The sequence below is a fragment of the Ischnura elegans genome, chromosome 2, assembly GCF_921293095.1.
Source record: "Ischnura elegans chromosome 2, ioIscEleg1.1, whole genome shotgun sequence".
In the NCBI taxonomy this organism is placed as follows: domain Eukaryota; kingdom Metazoa; phylum Arthropoda; class Insecta; order Odonata; family Coenagrionidae; genus Ischnura; species Ischnura elegans.
Genome location: NC_060247.1, coordinates 59,039,993 through 59,054,914, shown reverse-complemented (window position 1 = coordinate 59,054,914; position 14,922 = coordinate 59,039,993). Strand labels below are relative to the sequence as shown.

Below are 14,922 nucleotides of genomic sequence, written 5' to 3'. Positions count from 1 at the left end.
TGAGGAAGAGGGAATGGGTGTGGAGAAGACATGCATGTGGAGGCAGGAGAAAGGGTAGCTAGGAGAGAGAAGGCCTATGTGGGGTAGAGGGAGGGAGACTTTTGTATGTGGCTATAGGAGGGGCGGGAAGACTGCAGGAGAGGAATAGAGTGGAGGAGGCAATGTGAGGGGAAGAGAATGGATGAGATGAGGAGGAGTGGGGCGGGTAGGGGAAGGTTTTTGTGTGCCGGGGAGGGGCCACGGTGCGCTGGCGAGGCTCCGAGTCGGCGGCGGCGGCGGCAGTCTGTTCTCGCTGGCTCTGCGGGAGCGAAGACGTCGTCGGGAAGGCTTTTATCCCCCTGCCTGACGGCACCCACCGGAGCCGGGGGTTTTTGGTGGAGTCGGCGTTCGGAGGGATCGCCCGAGGACACGGAGTCCCAAGAAGGCGAGGAGGTGGAGGCGGAGGAGAGGGCGGTGGAGGAGGAGAGGGAGGCGGAGGAGGAGGGGCCAAGGCTCGTAGTCGGCTGGGAAGAGGAGGTGGACGAAGGCGTAGAGAGCCAAGATGGACATTCTAGGTAGGAGAGAAGAGTTTTAAAACCTGGGTGTTTTTATCGTGATATAAAAGTTGTTTTTTTGCTCCACATTGTGGTTTGGTTATTTTCCTCTATCACTTATCTTACTCAGATGGAATCGTGTAGGGATTCGGTAAAAATTTGATAGGTAGGAAGGTTTTCTCATCCTGTATGCTTTTTTTTAAGATTTACAGTTAGGATTGGTCAAAAAATTGCTTTGGTTTTATTCCCCTGCAGTTTCTCTAACTTTGGTTTATTCCTTCTCATCCAGAAAGCGTTATTAGGGATCTAAGGCGGACGTTCTGGGATGGTGATTAGGTCTATCCATCTTGGGTGGCTTTCTACCTTTAAAAAAGTTAGTTCCGGCTTCCAATCTTGGTTTGAATATTAAAAGTCACCATAAATTTGTTTCTTATCCTCTTAGCTGCATTGTGTAGTGAACTTTAATGGGAAGGTAAAATACTTGGTGGGTCTTGGTTGGGGAGGTAAAATAATTTGTTTCATGCCTTTTCCTCCTTTAATATGTTTTTCACCGTCCAGACTTCGTTGTATTGAGAGCCTCGATGGGTAAACTAGGTAGGAAATGTTCAGAATAGTTTTCTTGCCGGTATAAAATTTTCTTTTACTAAATTTAGATTTCATTCCTCTTCCTTCTCCGAGTTTTTTCTCACTCTAAGGCTGCATTGTGTTGTGTGTTTTCTGTGTGTCTGCGCTTTCAGTGTTAGTCGCATTCCTTTGCATGATCCCCTCTCGGAGTTGAGTCCGCTCCTTGTTAACTCGAGTCCCTACCTCTCGTACTGGCGCATTTTGCCGGCAGCGTTAGTCTAGGTGAAGAGGGAGGGTAGACTCTCCTCGCTACGTAAGCTACGCTTTCTGCGAAAAAGGGCTGTAAAACTTAGTTCAACTGTAGATAAGTTGTTTTACGATGATCTTTGCACTGTAAAAAATCCGTAATAGCATTATTGCGGTAATATTTAGGTATATTTAACCTTTAATGAACTTCAAATTAATAATCTGTAATATTAAACAATGTTTTAACCCATTTAGTAATATCGCTACGGTCAACTCTCGTGTTCTTAGAAAAAATTGGGCACCAACCCTGTGTTCTAGTATAGGTAGGAGGGTAATTTTTAGTGTGACTTTTTTAGTGCGGAAGATATTGAGTCCAATGGTAGTAGGCATTGAGTACTTTCAGGGCCTTGAATTTTAGTTCTCCTTAGTCTCATTCCAGACCTCTTAGTCCATTGACCGCATTGGAGTCACCGTAGTGAATTCCCGGACAATTTCCGCATCCTCACGAAAGATAATGGTTTAATTTTTTTCGTTTCGCAAAATTAAATGGATTCTTCAAAAATTGCTGAAATTCGTCGAACTCCCTTTTTGCTAAATATTTACTGTGAGAATATCCAGCGATAATATACCCATCGTCACGAGGGTCTACTGAGGGGAATAGGGTCACAGTTAATTGACATTTTCCGGCATAGATGAATTCTTCGCAAGTTTTTGGAATAAATTCTGGAGTCGTAAAAAGATCTCAAATTTTCTCTGCCACCTCACGGGAAATATATCCATCTTGTCATTTATTCTTGCCTAGTGTTCAACATTTTTAGTTAACTAGCAAATTATTTATCCGTGTAACTTCATCTTTTTTTACACACTCTTGAATAGAGATCTCTACCGCTGAATACCGCAAGAATTTACATCTCGTTACGAAGACTAACGTCGGTCTCGTTACCCATAGTTTATACACAATGTTATCCAATCGTGAAACTTCCGTTCTGTTCCAAATCTCAATTCGAAACTGCAGAGGTGCTCCACGCTGCGTTCCCCACGCATTCTCTTTCAGACCCTTGCGTTCGTTAAACTGTCCGCAAGGATGTGTTTCCCTTCCCTTTTTGTGTGAGTTGCCCAGATTTTTTTCCTCCCCCACCCTAAATTCGCTTATCTTTCGTCCTTGTCCCCTCACCCTCGCGATCTGTCTTCTCTCAGCTCCCCTTCCACTTCCCCTACTTCGACCAATGCCCGTTTCATTGCAACCCCTCCCACTCCGATTCCTTTGCCCACTCTCCGCCTCACGTTTGGCGCAGCAACTCCCGCAGTACGCGCGGAGCCAAAATACCCCCGATGACGCCATCTCCCGTCGTCAGGAAGTTTTATTTCTCTTTTAGTTTTTCTTCTTTCTTTTTTATTCTATATCCTCTCCTTCCCGCTCTATCTACTTTTCGCGCATAAAGTTCGCAAGTTTTCGTTGCCAGGTCTATGGGTCTGGTACCTTGGGGTAACTTAATTGAGATTTCTTGAACGTTCCGTTCTGCTTTCTCCGGGCTCGAGTTATTAAACCATTATTCCCTTGTCCGAATAGTTTTCGGCCTCGATTTTTCCACTCGTGTCATTGTCGCTTTCAAAAGAGGCTCTGCCAGGTCGTGAACCTGTAATTTTACGAACTTTTGGGTGATCTTTTCTTCACTTATTGTTTAATTGTAATTTTATACACCGAGTATACTCGTGGGAAAATGTTTTTATTTAACTTTATCTGGAGTAAAATGAACGTCTGATCGAATGGAAAATTTCAGACTCGTAGTTGATTATAATTTTAAATGGTATATTAGCATTCTGATGGAGTTGCAAGGTTGTATCCAACTTTAAATGTGCAAAAGGTAGGATATATTTGAAGAAATGTGAGACAATGAGGGCAATGTGGCATTGAGTTTATATATTTAGATATGATCATTGGAGTGTAGTTTTACGGTAGTAAAAATAGTACCGCCTATACTTTATTTCTGACAAAATATGTCTGTATTTGTCCCGTAGAACGTGGGTAATTAAAAGGTAGCAGATTAATTTACGAGTGCGTAGAGGCGGAGTAAAAATGATATTTTTGTGACCGAGAGCAAAGAGTTGGTTGTATTAAAACTTAAAATATCCAAGAATTAGAAATTAGATTGACGAAGATATAGATCAGATATGCAGCAGCTCGCGAGAAAACGACTCATTTTATAAAATGCAATGTATAAATAAAAAGAATGAATATGCTTTCTTTTTTCCATATTTATTACTGGAAATCAATAAGGAAATGGTTACATATTCCGCAAGTAAAACCGTATATAATGTAAGCCCCTTAAACTTCTCATTTTCGCGCTGTAAAGACTTTTTCATAGGTTTTCACGATCCCGTCTCAAAGTGCATTACGAATACATAGACTAGGCCGAACGGACGCGACAACGTCGGTGTCGTGATGAAAAATACCGCACTGAATCGTATGACTATCCTCGAAGGTAATAGTCTGACACTTGTCTTCAGTAAAAGAAGATGAGTTTTTCTTAGGCCTATTTTTATTCATAGAAAATTTCTTGTTCATTTTTTGTGAATTTCATACCGCATAAATTATCTATTGCATTATTCTTTCAAAGCATCAATTTAAAAAAATAGTAATCTTTTCCGAGAAAACTTCTTGATCGCATTAGTTTTGAGCAATTTTGATCATTAAACGTCTTAGCCAACAGTAATTTTTCCTGCTGATTTTACATTAGCGAGCGGTAGGTTCACAATTTTGCCTGGTAAATTTAAAAAAAAATTAAAAATTGATTTCTTTTATAGGTCTACATAGAGATGATGCTAAATTAGATTTTGACGGAAAGATATAAATTTGACTATATCGGGGTCATGCGCATCGCTGAGTGAGCGAGAACTGGAGCATATCTTACCCTACTGACACGCTGACGTAGTTGAGCTTCATTGTTACTGCATTTGCTCGTATTTATTACCGTTTTGCAGGCATTTTCTCCCTTTAAATTTTTTACAAATTCTTTTGCGAATATTCATGTCGTGGTACTTCAAATTTGAAATAAAAATTGTTTTAAAGGTCTTAACTCTCATAACGTATAATTTTGGTGATCGGGTAAGAAGTTTTAAGCAATTGACTATCATCTATCAGGTTTACCTGATGGGAACGTTAGTGTATCATAGTCCTTAGTATGACTGAAAAGATATTTTTTTAAATTTTTTTCTCTGTAGTAAATCACATTTTAATATTAATATTTCTGAATTTTACAGCATGGAAGGATGCGTTGTTAAAATTGATGGGTTCAATAAACATCAACATTTAGTATTGCGCGCCTTTTTATTCATCGTTTGCCATGATTTTAGTCGTGATTGCATCACTTTCGTAGTTGAGGTCCTTTCCTTCGCATCGTGATTTCTTTTTCCAATTCAACACTTTCGTTTCGCATGATCCTTTACTTTTTTTTTACGTCCACGGAAATTAATTAATGGAGCGCTACCTGTTTCGTCGCCTGCTTCTCCCCCCGGCCGTGTGGCTCCACCTCCCATGGTGCCACCCTTGCATATGCATATCCGTCGCCTCGCATGCCCAGTCCCGCTCCTGCATAAATATCCCGCCCAGAGTGTGATATTTTATCCCATTCGTGAAAAATGGGCCATCTGAGACCTTTCTCGCATGAAATTTCGGAAAGGAAGTAAAGATAATGCCAGTAATCTTAATCAGTCCTTCATGTTTATCTTAATGCTTCTAATCTGTTGTAATGGCTCAATTTTTCATGACAATTACCTTTAACTTGTACGTATTCGACTGAAAATATAAAAATAATTCATTGAAAATAAGGGGGATATAATATGTAGGCTAAGAGAATAGGATAGAAGATCTAAGATGAAAAGATATTTTGAAGAATATTCTATATATTTTACCACTAATCAGAAATTTAATTTGTCATCATAAACCTAATAAATATTGTAAGAGTAATTTTCTCTTTATTTTGATATATTTATAAGACCAAAAAATAATAAATATTATCTGGGTGAACACACTTTTAATCCATGGTGTAAATCTATACCATGCTGTTACAATAGCATTTGAGTGAAACCTTTCATCGATAAGTATGCTCTATTGATTTGAAATCGTAAGAGCATAGAGTATATAAATGTACAGTCTAATAAAAAACGTAGTGATATCAGTATAACTCGGTAAATGAATTAGTGACATTTTCTATACGTTGCAAATGTTAAAAATAATCTGGATGAGAAATAAGTCGGCTACTCTGCCAAAGGTTTTAATATTGCAGTAATTATGTCTTTCCACGCTTCGCGTTTGAAACTTCGAGGACAAATAAATTAAGCGATGTCCTCTCCCTCTCTCTTTCTTTATACCCTCTCCCGTGCCTTTCTTCTCGGTTTCCTGCTTTCGCCGAAACTTTTTTGTTCCCAACTCCTTCCGCAAGGAGAATCTAGTCGCATGGCCTTCCACCCATTTTCTTCTCCCCCCCCCCCCCCCCGCCTCCTGGCCACACCCATCCGTGACCAAACTCTCCGCTTTTTCTGCTCAGTAACCCTTAGCCTCCCAATGCCTAATCCCCATGCTTCGCCTTCCCCACTCGGAATTTATATTCCGCATCGAGAAGTCTTCATTAATTAATTACCGCTGACCCTTAATTCTGCTGCCTTCTCGAATTCCCCATTGTTGCCTTGTTTCTAAACATTTCTCCCACTCTCCCCCCTTCCTTCTTTAGGTTTCTTTTTTTTCTCTCCTGGCTGTTTCAGCCCCCAGCGGCCCTTCCCTTTCTTTTCGTGCCCTCAGGGTTACTCCCAACGAAGGGGTTAACGCATACCCCTCGTTAACCCTGTCTCTCTTTGTCCCCGTCTGCTCCAAGACAAAACCGTCTCAAGGTGAGGTCGTTGAAAACGTCTCTCAAGCTAGTTTATCGCGGAAAATTTGATTTTTACCGTGCAGCCTGAGTGTGAATGGGATATAAAAGACAGTAGTTACATTTTTGATTAGAGAGAGTTATTTTCTTTCAATTCAATCACATTTTTTCCCTGAAGGAGATAAGTTGACTTAATTTCAAGTTGACTTCTCCAACTCCTTTCCTGTGATTTTCATGCCCCTTCTTTTATTTTTATTGCGAAAAATATTTAGTTATCTTTTGTATTACGGTGGTAATCAATGTAAAAAAATTAAAATATCCAAAGTGTAATACGTGCTTGAAATATAATGGGAAAACACTCGTCAGAAATTATCCACAATGTTCATTCAGGCGATAATCTAATCCTAAAGGTCCTTCAGTGCTCTCGTATATTGCAGTTCCCATAGTACAAACAATCTTAATGCAGAAAATGTGACGCTAAAATCTTGAGTTATCAATTTTATTCCATTTTGCTTTATGCAAAGCGTTGATTTCTGGTCTTATATGTGTTCGCAAACGATAGTTAGCGAATAGTTAGTTATTTATTTACTATTACTGCCATAGTTAGTCTACGTTCCAAGCGTTCGGTTGGTAGTGATCGTAACTCCTATCTATGGCTAACCCTTGACGATAAAATCCATGGACGTTAAAACTCGTCCTCCTTAGCGTATGCTAACCCAAAATTGCAAATAAAGTTATTTCGCAACTATTGTTAGTCTATCCTCTTATCTGTAGCTTACATTACCTACACTAACCCTCATCGATGGGAGTTCTGAAATAAACGCCCAGGAATGAAAACCTAGGTGAAAGAATTATCCAGTTTTTTCTCTAAACCTCTTTCTTTATGACTGGTGACCAAGTTCTCCCAACGATACGCTATCAGGTCGCCGGATTGCATTCTTATTCAGTTGGATCTCTTTTCTCCTCTTCCTTAAACCCTGGATCAAACCCGGACCGTTTCTTCACCTAGCCCGCAGCCTCCCGTTTAGGGATGAGCACGACCACCCGGTCCTCCCCTCGGCCATCGCCTGCACACCCTCCCATGCCGCTTTATCAGCGCAATCAATTCTATTCTAGGCCAGCGCACCCCTCCACATTGGCCTGCGCCCATACCATGTAAGCCCCCCTCACACCCTCCAGCCAGCGTTTATTAGATTCCGGACAATCTTCGTCCCAGCCGAGATGCCCCTTTACGGTCCAGATCGATCTCATAGAAATAAAAAAGGAGTGGAGGGAGGAGGCCATTGCATCCGACTGGAATAAATAGCGTGGAGGGAGGGGAGGCCCATGCCGTAGTTCCTTATTCGTTCCCATTTCAGTTGATCGTGGAGCGGGAGGCGTTGGCCCAATTCGATAATAATTGGGAGATATCGTGAGGTAATGGGAGTGTTGAATACTCGGCCTTCGTCATATGGAAAGCGTATCGTCAGTAATACGAATTTGAGGATCAGAAGGTTCTTTTAATATCCAGTGGAGATGCATGGAAATGTGATCGTCTGTGATGGAATAGAAATTACAACCGATGATATGATGATAATAGATGATTGAATAAAGATTGCAATAGATTTCAAGATTAAGTTCTGGCACACAAGTCAAATCTAATCTTGTTCAGTAAGGGTCTTGCTACACTCAGAGTGGCAGTTTTAATCAATAACCTTTCTGTTAATAGTTTTTTTTTTATCATTTATTCCTATTTTGTTGCATTAATTTAGCCCTCAGACTTTATCTACTAGTGTAAGTTCACTTTTACACGTGTGTGAGCTTCCCGCTGATTTTACGTGGATGCAAAACATTTTCTTATTTCATGGTGAATTTTATGACACTTAACTCAGGATGGTTGCTTTTTAGCTGTTTTCTGTCTCAAGAGATGGATTTTGAGACTTTTAAATGGCTCTCTGCTGGTGAAAAAAGCGTTTTCATGTAGCAGTGAAGGATGACGGAAACAATAGGTAACCCCCTAAATCTTAAAGTAGATGAGTAAAGTGGCGTACCAAGTACTTTATATTCCTTAGTCCAAATATCTCTCCGTTTATTTTTGTCCCTAGCAAACTGGAGCAAATGAGGACAAGAGATTAATTCATGTGCAAATACAGGCCCGCATTTTCATATTTTTATCGTTCGAGTGGCGAGCGTTCCGCGATTCTTGCATCGTTTTAATATACATCGGAGAATTATGCAGATGGAGGGGAAGGGGGAGTCGGTTGGATGCGATGGGGAAGGGATTTTGATGAGGCGTTTCTGTGGGAAAATAAACTATTTAGCGCCCGGCCGAGGGTTTGGAAAAATAAAAAAAATGTTCTCTTCCCTTTCCCTTCGTTCTCGTTCTCTACACCATTATCATCAATCAGGGTTGTTATTATTCTTCTCGCACGAAGGAGGAAAATTTACGACTTCCACGGTTTGCGTATGATTTTTGACTCCGGCGATACACACAAACGAGGCGCAGTGGCGGATCTATGGTGGCGGTAGGTGCTAAGGGGGCTATTTGATCAAAAGAATCACTAGATAAAATCGAAATTTTTGGAGGTTGCCACTTTGTACAAATTATTTAGGTATATTTTCCGATATATTTACCTACTCGGAGTTTTGAATTGAAATACGAATTAGCTCTATACTTATAGGGCCTATCATACACGTTTTTGGTATGTTACAATCCAGTGAAAGATCCATAGAGGGGCATACCCCCCTTTGGGTATCCAATTTACAATATATAGAATGGTAATTTTGTTAGGACCCCCACTACTCCTGGAAGGTTACCCCCCAAATAGCTTGCCATCTGTCCCTATACTGGATCCACCACAGACGAGGCGTAAACTTTTGCATTTCAAATCCGTCGTGTGTGAGCGGTGGTTGTGGTGATGCCGCAGAAGCCAAATCTCGGCCCTTAAGAGCATTTGCATCGCTCGCTGCAAGGGGATGAGTGCACAAGCGGACTGATTGCTGGTTTACCTTGTTCGAGGCGTCATTCGTTGGCGCCGTTGAGGTGAGAAGAGACGGGCGGTAAAGAGCGGAGTTGCCTACTTTGTACGTCCATGCTCGCGGTCTCCCCAAAGCGTCGAGTGAAAATCGTACTGTGCGTAGGGAGGAGAGTGGTACAGCTCCCGAAAGGGACAGAAATTGAGTGATCATCCAGTCGTAGTTCTCTCTCCTCAAAACACGAGTTGTCGCCCTTGTTCATTCAAAGCGTTGCAATATTGGGATTGGTATTCTGCAGTCCTACATCTCTCCCTATTCAAAGCCATAGTTCTTCCTCGTGCCCGTATTAATCTGCCATTATTATTTATGCCTTGGTCGCCACATGGGAATTTTTCCCTCAATTTCTGCAAACATGTATCTACAATAAAAGCGAGGGTGAATGGAGATATTTTCTCCGAGTCCATTCGTATGTATGCACTGAAACAGACGCTGAATTTTTCGCAAAAAGTGTTGGCTCTTGACGTCGCTAATCTTTCACATGTGAACATTAAGATGGCTTATTCCATTTTTTGGAGGAAGTCCGTATTAAAAAATGGTATAGCCCGTTCTTGGTCTACGTTACCCTATTTTATGAAATATGTATTCCAAATGTATATATACTCATCATAACTAGAGCACATTGCCAAATATAATGCCATGTACAAACAAATAATGCAAATATATAGATATGGGGATATGAAAACTTTTTTATGCATGTTTTTTTGATTATCGGTTTATTTTACTTTAATATACATTTATGCGAACGAAATAAACTTAGAGTTTCGTTATTTTAATCTGGATTAAATGGCTGAGTAAATTTTGAAGTACTACATCAGTGATCCGGGCAGAAAAAACTATCCAAAGCTACAAAAAATATTAGTCACAAGAAAACCTAGAAAATCGTACATACAATTCATATTACCTTTCTTATATATAGCCTTCCTCATATATGTAGTCTTCCATTGTTCCGTAGTCTTCTTCAAGTTCCAGGTTATTTAAGGCAGTAAGAATGGCCTTATAAATTGGAGAATTACATAAATTTTCTAAATTATTGTTTATGATTCCAAGATGAATTGAATTCTGCACCAATCGAAACTTTTTTCGTAAGTATTTGTGGCGTAAAAGCAAGGTGACTTGACTGACTGATTAATGCTTTCATTATCGCACACTCCAAACTAGTGAAGATATATCAATGAAATTTGAAGGATAGATTTTTTGTACGTAAGGAGCACTAAGAGAATTTTCAGCACAATTGGATTAAGTGACTGTTTTGTCTCATGTAAGGAAAAAATTGAATTACTTGGAGATATTTTTCATAATGCATATTCAAATTACCTGCCGCAATATAATGGTGAAAATTTTGTATCAACGCGTGAAAAATTATAATTTATTATTCATTTCACTAAATTTTTCAATACATAAAAATTCAATATTTTGATTAATGTATTTTTCGATCCAAATTTTCCTTTTTTTAATTTCAACGATAGAATATAACCATAGTAGCCAGGCGTAACATGCATTCATTACAAGTATAGAAATTTTACAAAGTGCTTTTGGCATAAACATCTGTAAGCGGTAATTTACTGCTTCAATTATTGTAAATCCATATTTTAGTGTTCACTACCTCTTTGAAATCAGATAGGGTACATTAGTTGGTGTAATATGTAACAGAAATTTTTCGGCGAACGTTTGTTCTGGTGTGAGGAACATTATCGAATGTGCTGTGGTAGTGTATTCAACTGCTGAGCACAGAGCTCTCTCTGCGGTCCCTAGTCCGTGCACTAGTTTCTCTCCTTCACGATGCGTTCAGCGCGATTCAGCCGAGTTCGTCCGAGCACCTAACGCCTGCCTGCCCCAGGTCGGAATCGAGTTAGTTCCGGGCGATTTTCCGGGCGGTCAAAAACATCCTTTTCAGACTCGACCGAGCGCAGTGCGTGGTTGCCTTGCTGATTCATCGCTTGCCGTGCTGCCGTCATGTTCTGTACAGGGCGGTAAATCAGCTCAAAAGCCTCGCCACTGTCGAGTGTTCTTTCAAATTCCACGTACCGCGATCGGAAGGTCGCTCTCTGATACAGAGTTCTCTGTTTTTGGCAATGATCCTCGTCCCTTTGCTTTGTGCCTTCCATATTTCTGTCGATGCTCTGAATATTCGGAGTGTAATATCTTGGCTATCGGAGAGAAAATGTGTCGCTTACTGCCTATGTAGTTCGCGTCGGCGTCTGTGGTGGTATTCTCAACTTCAATTGAATAATGTTGTTAGTTTTACCTTTATTTATCCATCAATGACTGCAAGGAAAGTATGCTTTGTGTACTGAATAACGTTTACTGTAGTTTGCAATTCATTTCGTTTATTTTAGACGTTGAACGCCGGGAAATTTATTTAGTGTGTACTGAATTATTTTTACAGTCGTTTGCTATTCGTTTCTTCGTGTTAAAATTCGTGTGAAATTAAGTCTGTTTGACGTAATAGTATTTGGATTCATCAAATGTCTGTGGTATGACCAAGAAAATTCTCGCTTTTCGGCCATTGATGTGTGTTTGAATTGTGATTTCATGTCCATATTCATAAGTCAAGCCAATGTATGGTGCTTTAATCTGAAAATGAAAGGAAACCTCTATGAAAGACTTTTCTGCGGTAATGAGAGCGAGATTCTTGAAACTTGATGCCGTCTTTGGTGAAATAGATGTTCTATTTGTACAACGAATAGAAAAGAGTTCTACCTGGCTGAGTTAAAAGTTTAAAAACATGGAGGTTTGGTTATTCAATCAATCCCTGTCAGTTCGTTTTCGTAATTAATTTTTCCTCCCTCTCATCTGATTATTTATTTAATGAAGAGAATCGCAACTACTTTTATTTTTTTAATTATTCTGACCCACCTAACATTTTGATTTCGTCTTTATTTTGCAGGAAATACCTTCGATTATAATGATATAACATGCTTCGAGCAGTTGTTTTTTTCTAAAAAATGTGGTCCATTTTCTTGAGTTAGCCCTTTATATGTCAGTGAATTATTTAATATATTTTCCATTAATTTAATGTAAATATCTCTTCTTGACGTTATGGGAATATTTACGAGCTTGACTGTATATTATGGGATGACTTAATTCAAGTATATAGTCAAAGACTTATATAATCATAGTTACAAGATGCTAAACATAAATCACTCATCTTTAATACTTCTCAAGGCGTAAACATGAGACGTGATGTTTTTCCTTCATGTCATCATCAATTACTTTAGGTTCCCTTTATTGATATTTCCTTGCTTGTCATCATAGCGAGTGGAGTGCCTTTTTTAAGATTCCTTTTCTGATTCCCTTTTCTTTAGGCTTCACCGAACTACGGCTTAGTCTCCGGTCTCAAGCGACGGCCTGATTATCCTTGCGGCTTTCCTCACGTCACATCTTTCCTATTACAGCTTATAGCATCCTCTTGTCTTTTGTTTTCGTCATTTTCTTTTTTATTCTCCGAAGGATGTATCCATCTTTGGCTGCTGGTGCAGGGGATAAAATATTAAACAGCTCGCCCTATATTTTCAGCCCATCCACGATCGTCCATCCGTGTGACCCTTTGTTTGAATTCGCATAAATTCAAACTTTTCCGATACGTAACGTGTTTGACCGATATTTATCCCACCAAAAGAAAAACCTGGAATGTGAGCGGATACTTGGAAAAGATTCTCTCCAACGGAAGATATGAAAAGGGAAAGACTGTTCCTTTCTGGATGCATATATAGACTCCATTTAAAAAATTTTTTGGCTTAAAACCTCATCCAAGGGAAAAAGATTAAAGGGGCTTCGTTGTTTCATCGGAAGTAAGTTCCGCTTGTACGAACCCTTTGTTCTTCTCGAGTCATCATGCCATGATGGATTTCTGTTGTGTTTTTATCCTGTTGAAAGGCTCCATAATTTACAATTAATAGTTTCCCATTAGGTACTTAGTACTAGGTCAGAAATTATTATTTCTGTAGTGTTTACGAAATATTTTGCCTCTACCAAAACTGAATTGTTTCTGTGTAAAAGGATGAATGCCCCCAATTATTAAGAGAATGAAACCAGTAGTATTCAAATCAAGTTTTACCGCCTACATGAAATTTCCAAATAGTCATTTCAATGCTGGTAATTTATTCGGAAGTTGATCATTCCGAGTAAAATTAATATAATGTTGTGTTTTTTCACACAGTCAATGTTATTAGAAAATACTAATCTCAATATCTTCAATACGTTGGTTCAAGCATGAAAGCTCTAATTGTGCTGTAGTTACAGTAAAGAGTTTGGTTTAACAATATTGCTTCAAATATTGCATTTGTTTTCATGTATGAGCAAATTTAGGAGGTAAGAATGTATTTTACTTTACATTCAGCTGTTCTAATGCGTGTCTAATTTCCCACATCCCATAGCAATCTAGGCAAAGAAAAGTCACAAGGGTGATGTAGGTGAATTGGAACTTTATGAAATCAACATTTGTAAATCAGATAAGAATTTATTGATAATTATATTGCTATATTACCCTTGACGTTAATTAATAATTCGATCTTCTGAGTTGCATTTAATCTTGTTTATAAAATAATCTATCACTGTAATTCACATTTTATTCTCTCTCTTGGGTAATTTCCAAGATGTATCTTACCAGAATACATCACTACGACCTGAAGCAGAAAGCTCAAAGCAGGCGAATGTTAGCCTAATCGGACGATCTCTACTTCTGCGTATCTAAGGTTTTTGTGATTATTGCCGCTCCTTATTATTGTGTTTGTGTTTGTGCTGTGCCAATACTGGAGATGCATTCTTGCATACATGTGGAAGTCATACATTATGATTAACATTTCATTTGTGTCGAGATTAATATTTCATTTGTGTAGTAATGGTTTATTGGTTAACGTCTGTTGTCCAAACATGCCACCACACGCGTATTGAGGCGACTAGAGGGGTAGTCTTAGGTGTAGTAGTAATATGTAGTCGTAAGTGAATATCTCTTTTCAGTGCATAATTTTCCCTATATTTGCGAAATGTATAAGAATTATCTTTAAACTTTGGAATCAATGATAAAATAATCTGTAAATAACTTTAGTTCTTTGGCTATAAAATATAAACTGATCAATTTATAGGAATTCCTTCGAAAGAGTTTTCTTAAAATACTCGTCAATGATGCTGCTTCACCTTTAAGTATATTCAGAAAATTAACGGAAATGCAATGCTTAATTATTTAAAACAAAACATTCTTTAACCAAATAACTCTTCCGTAGTTGTAGTTCTTGACAGAATCAGCTCTGATGTATTTAAGTGACATCAAGTTTTCCTCAAGGAAGCGTAATCGACCCCCTTTTATTCATTATGTAAATTAATTACCTCTGCTCCCGAATAAGCAGTAAAATACGTTTATTTTATGCAGACTCAGTCATCTATCTTGTAATTACTATTCATAATGAATATGAAATTTTATCATCGGATTTAAACAACGTTCATGTGTGGAGTCAAGAGTGGGTACTCGAATTTAATCTTAGCCAAAGCGCGGCGGTTCACTTTTTTGCAGAGTTCGTCCAACTATAACCATATTTATGCTGTGGATGGTATTAACATAAAGGCAACAGACGAAGTGAAGTACCTGGAAGTTACGATAACCTCAAACCTCTTGTGGGGAATATATATAAGGAATATTTGCAGCATAACCCTGAAGAAATTAGGATTCGTCCAGCGTATTGTGGGCAGATTTTCGGATGAGA

At 39.0% G+C, this 14,922-nt stretch overlaps 1 protein-coding gene across 1 annotated transcript in view; it reads left to right on the top strand.

Moving 5' to 3' along the window:
* Positions 1 to 277: 277 nt before the first annotated feature.
* The window catches only part of LOC124153793 (complexin), a 348,643-nt gene continuing 333,998 nt past the window's right edge, over positions 278 to 14,922 (top strand). Inside the window, exon 1 of the mRNA XM_046527154.1 lies at positions 278 to 554. Within this exon, the coding sequence (XP_046383110.1) occupies positions 542 to 554 (13 nt within the window). The 5' untranslated portion in view covers positions 278 to 541. The remainder of the gene's footprint in view (positions 555 to 14,922) is intronic.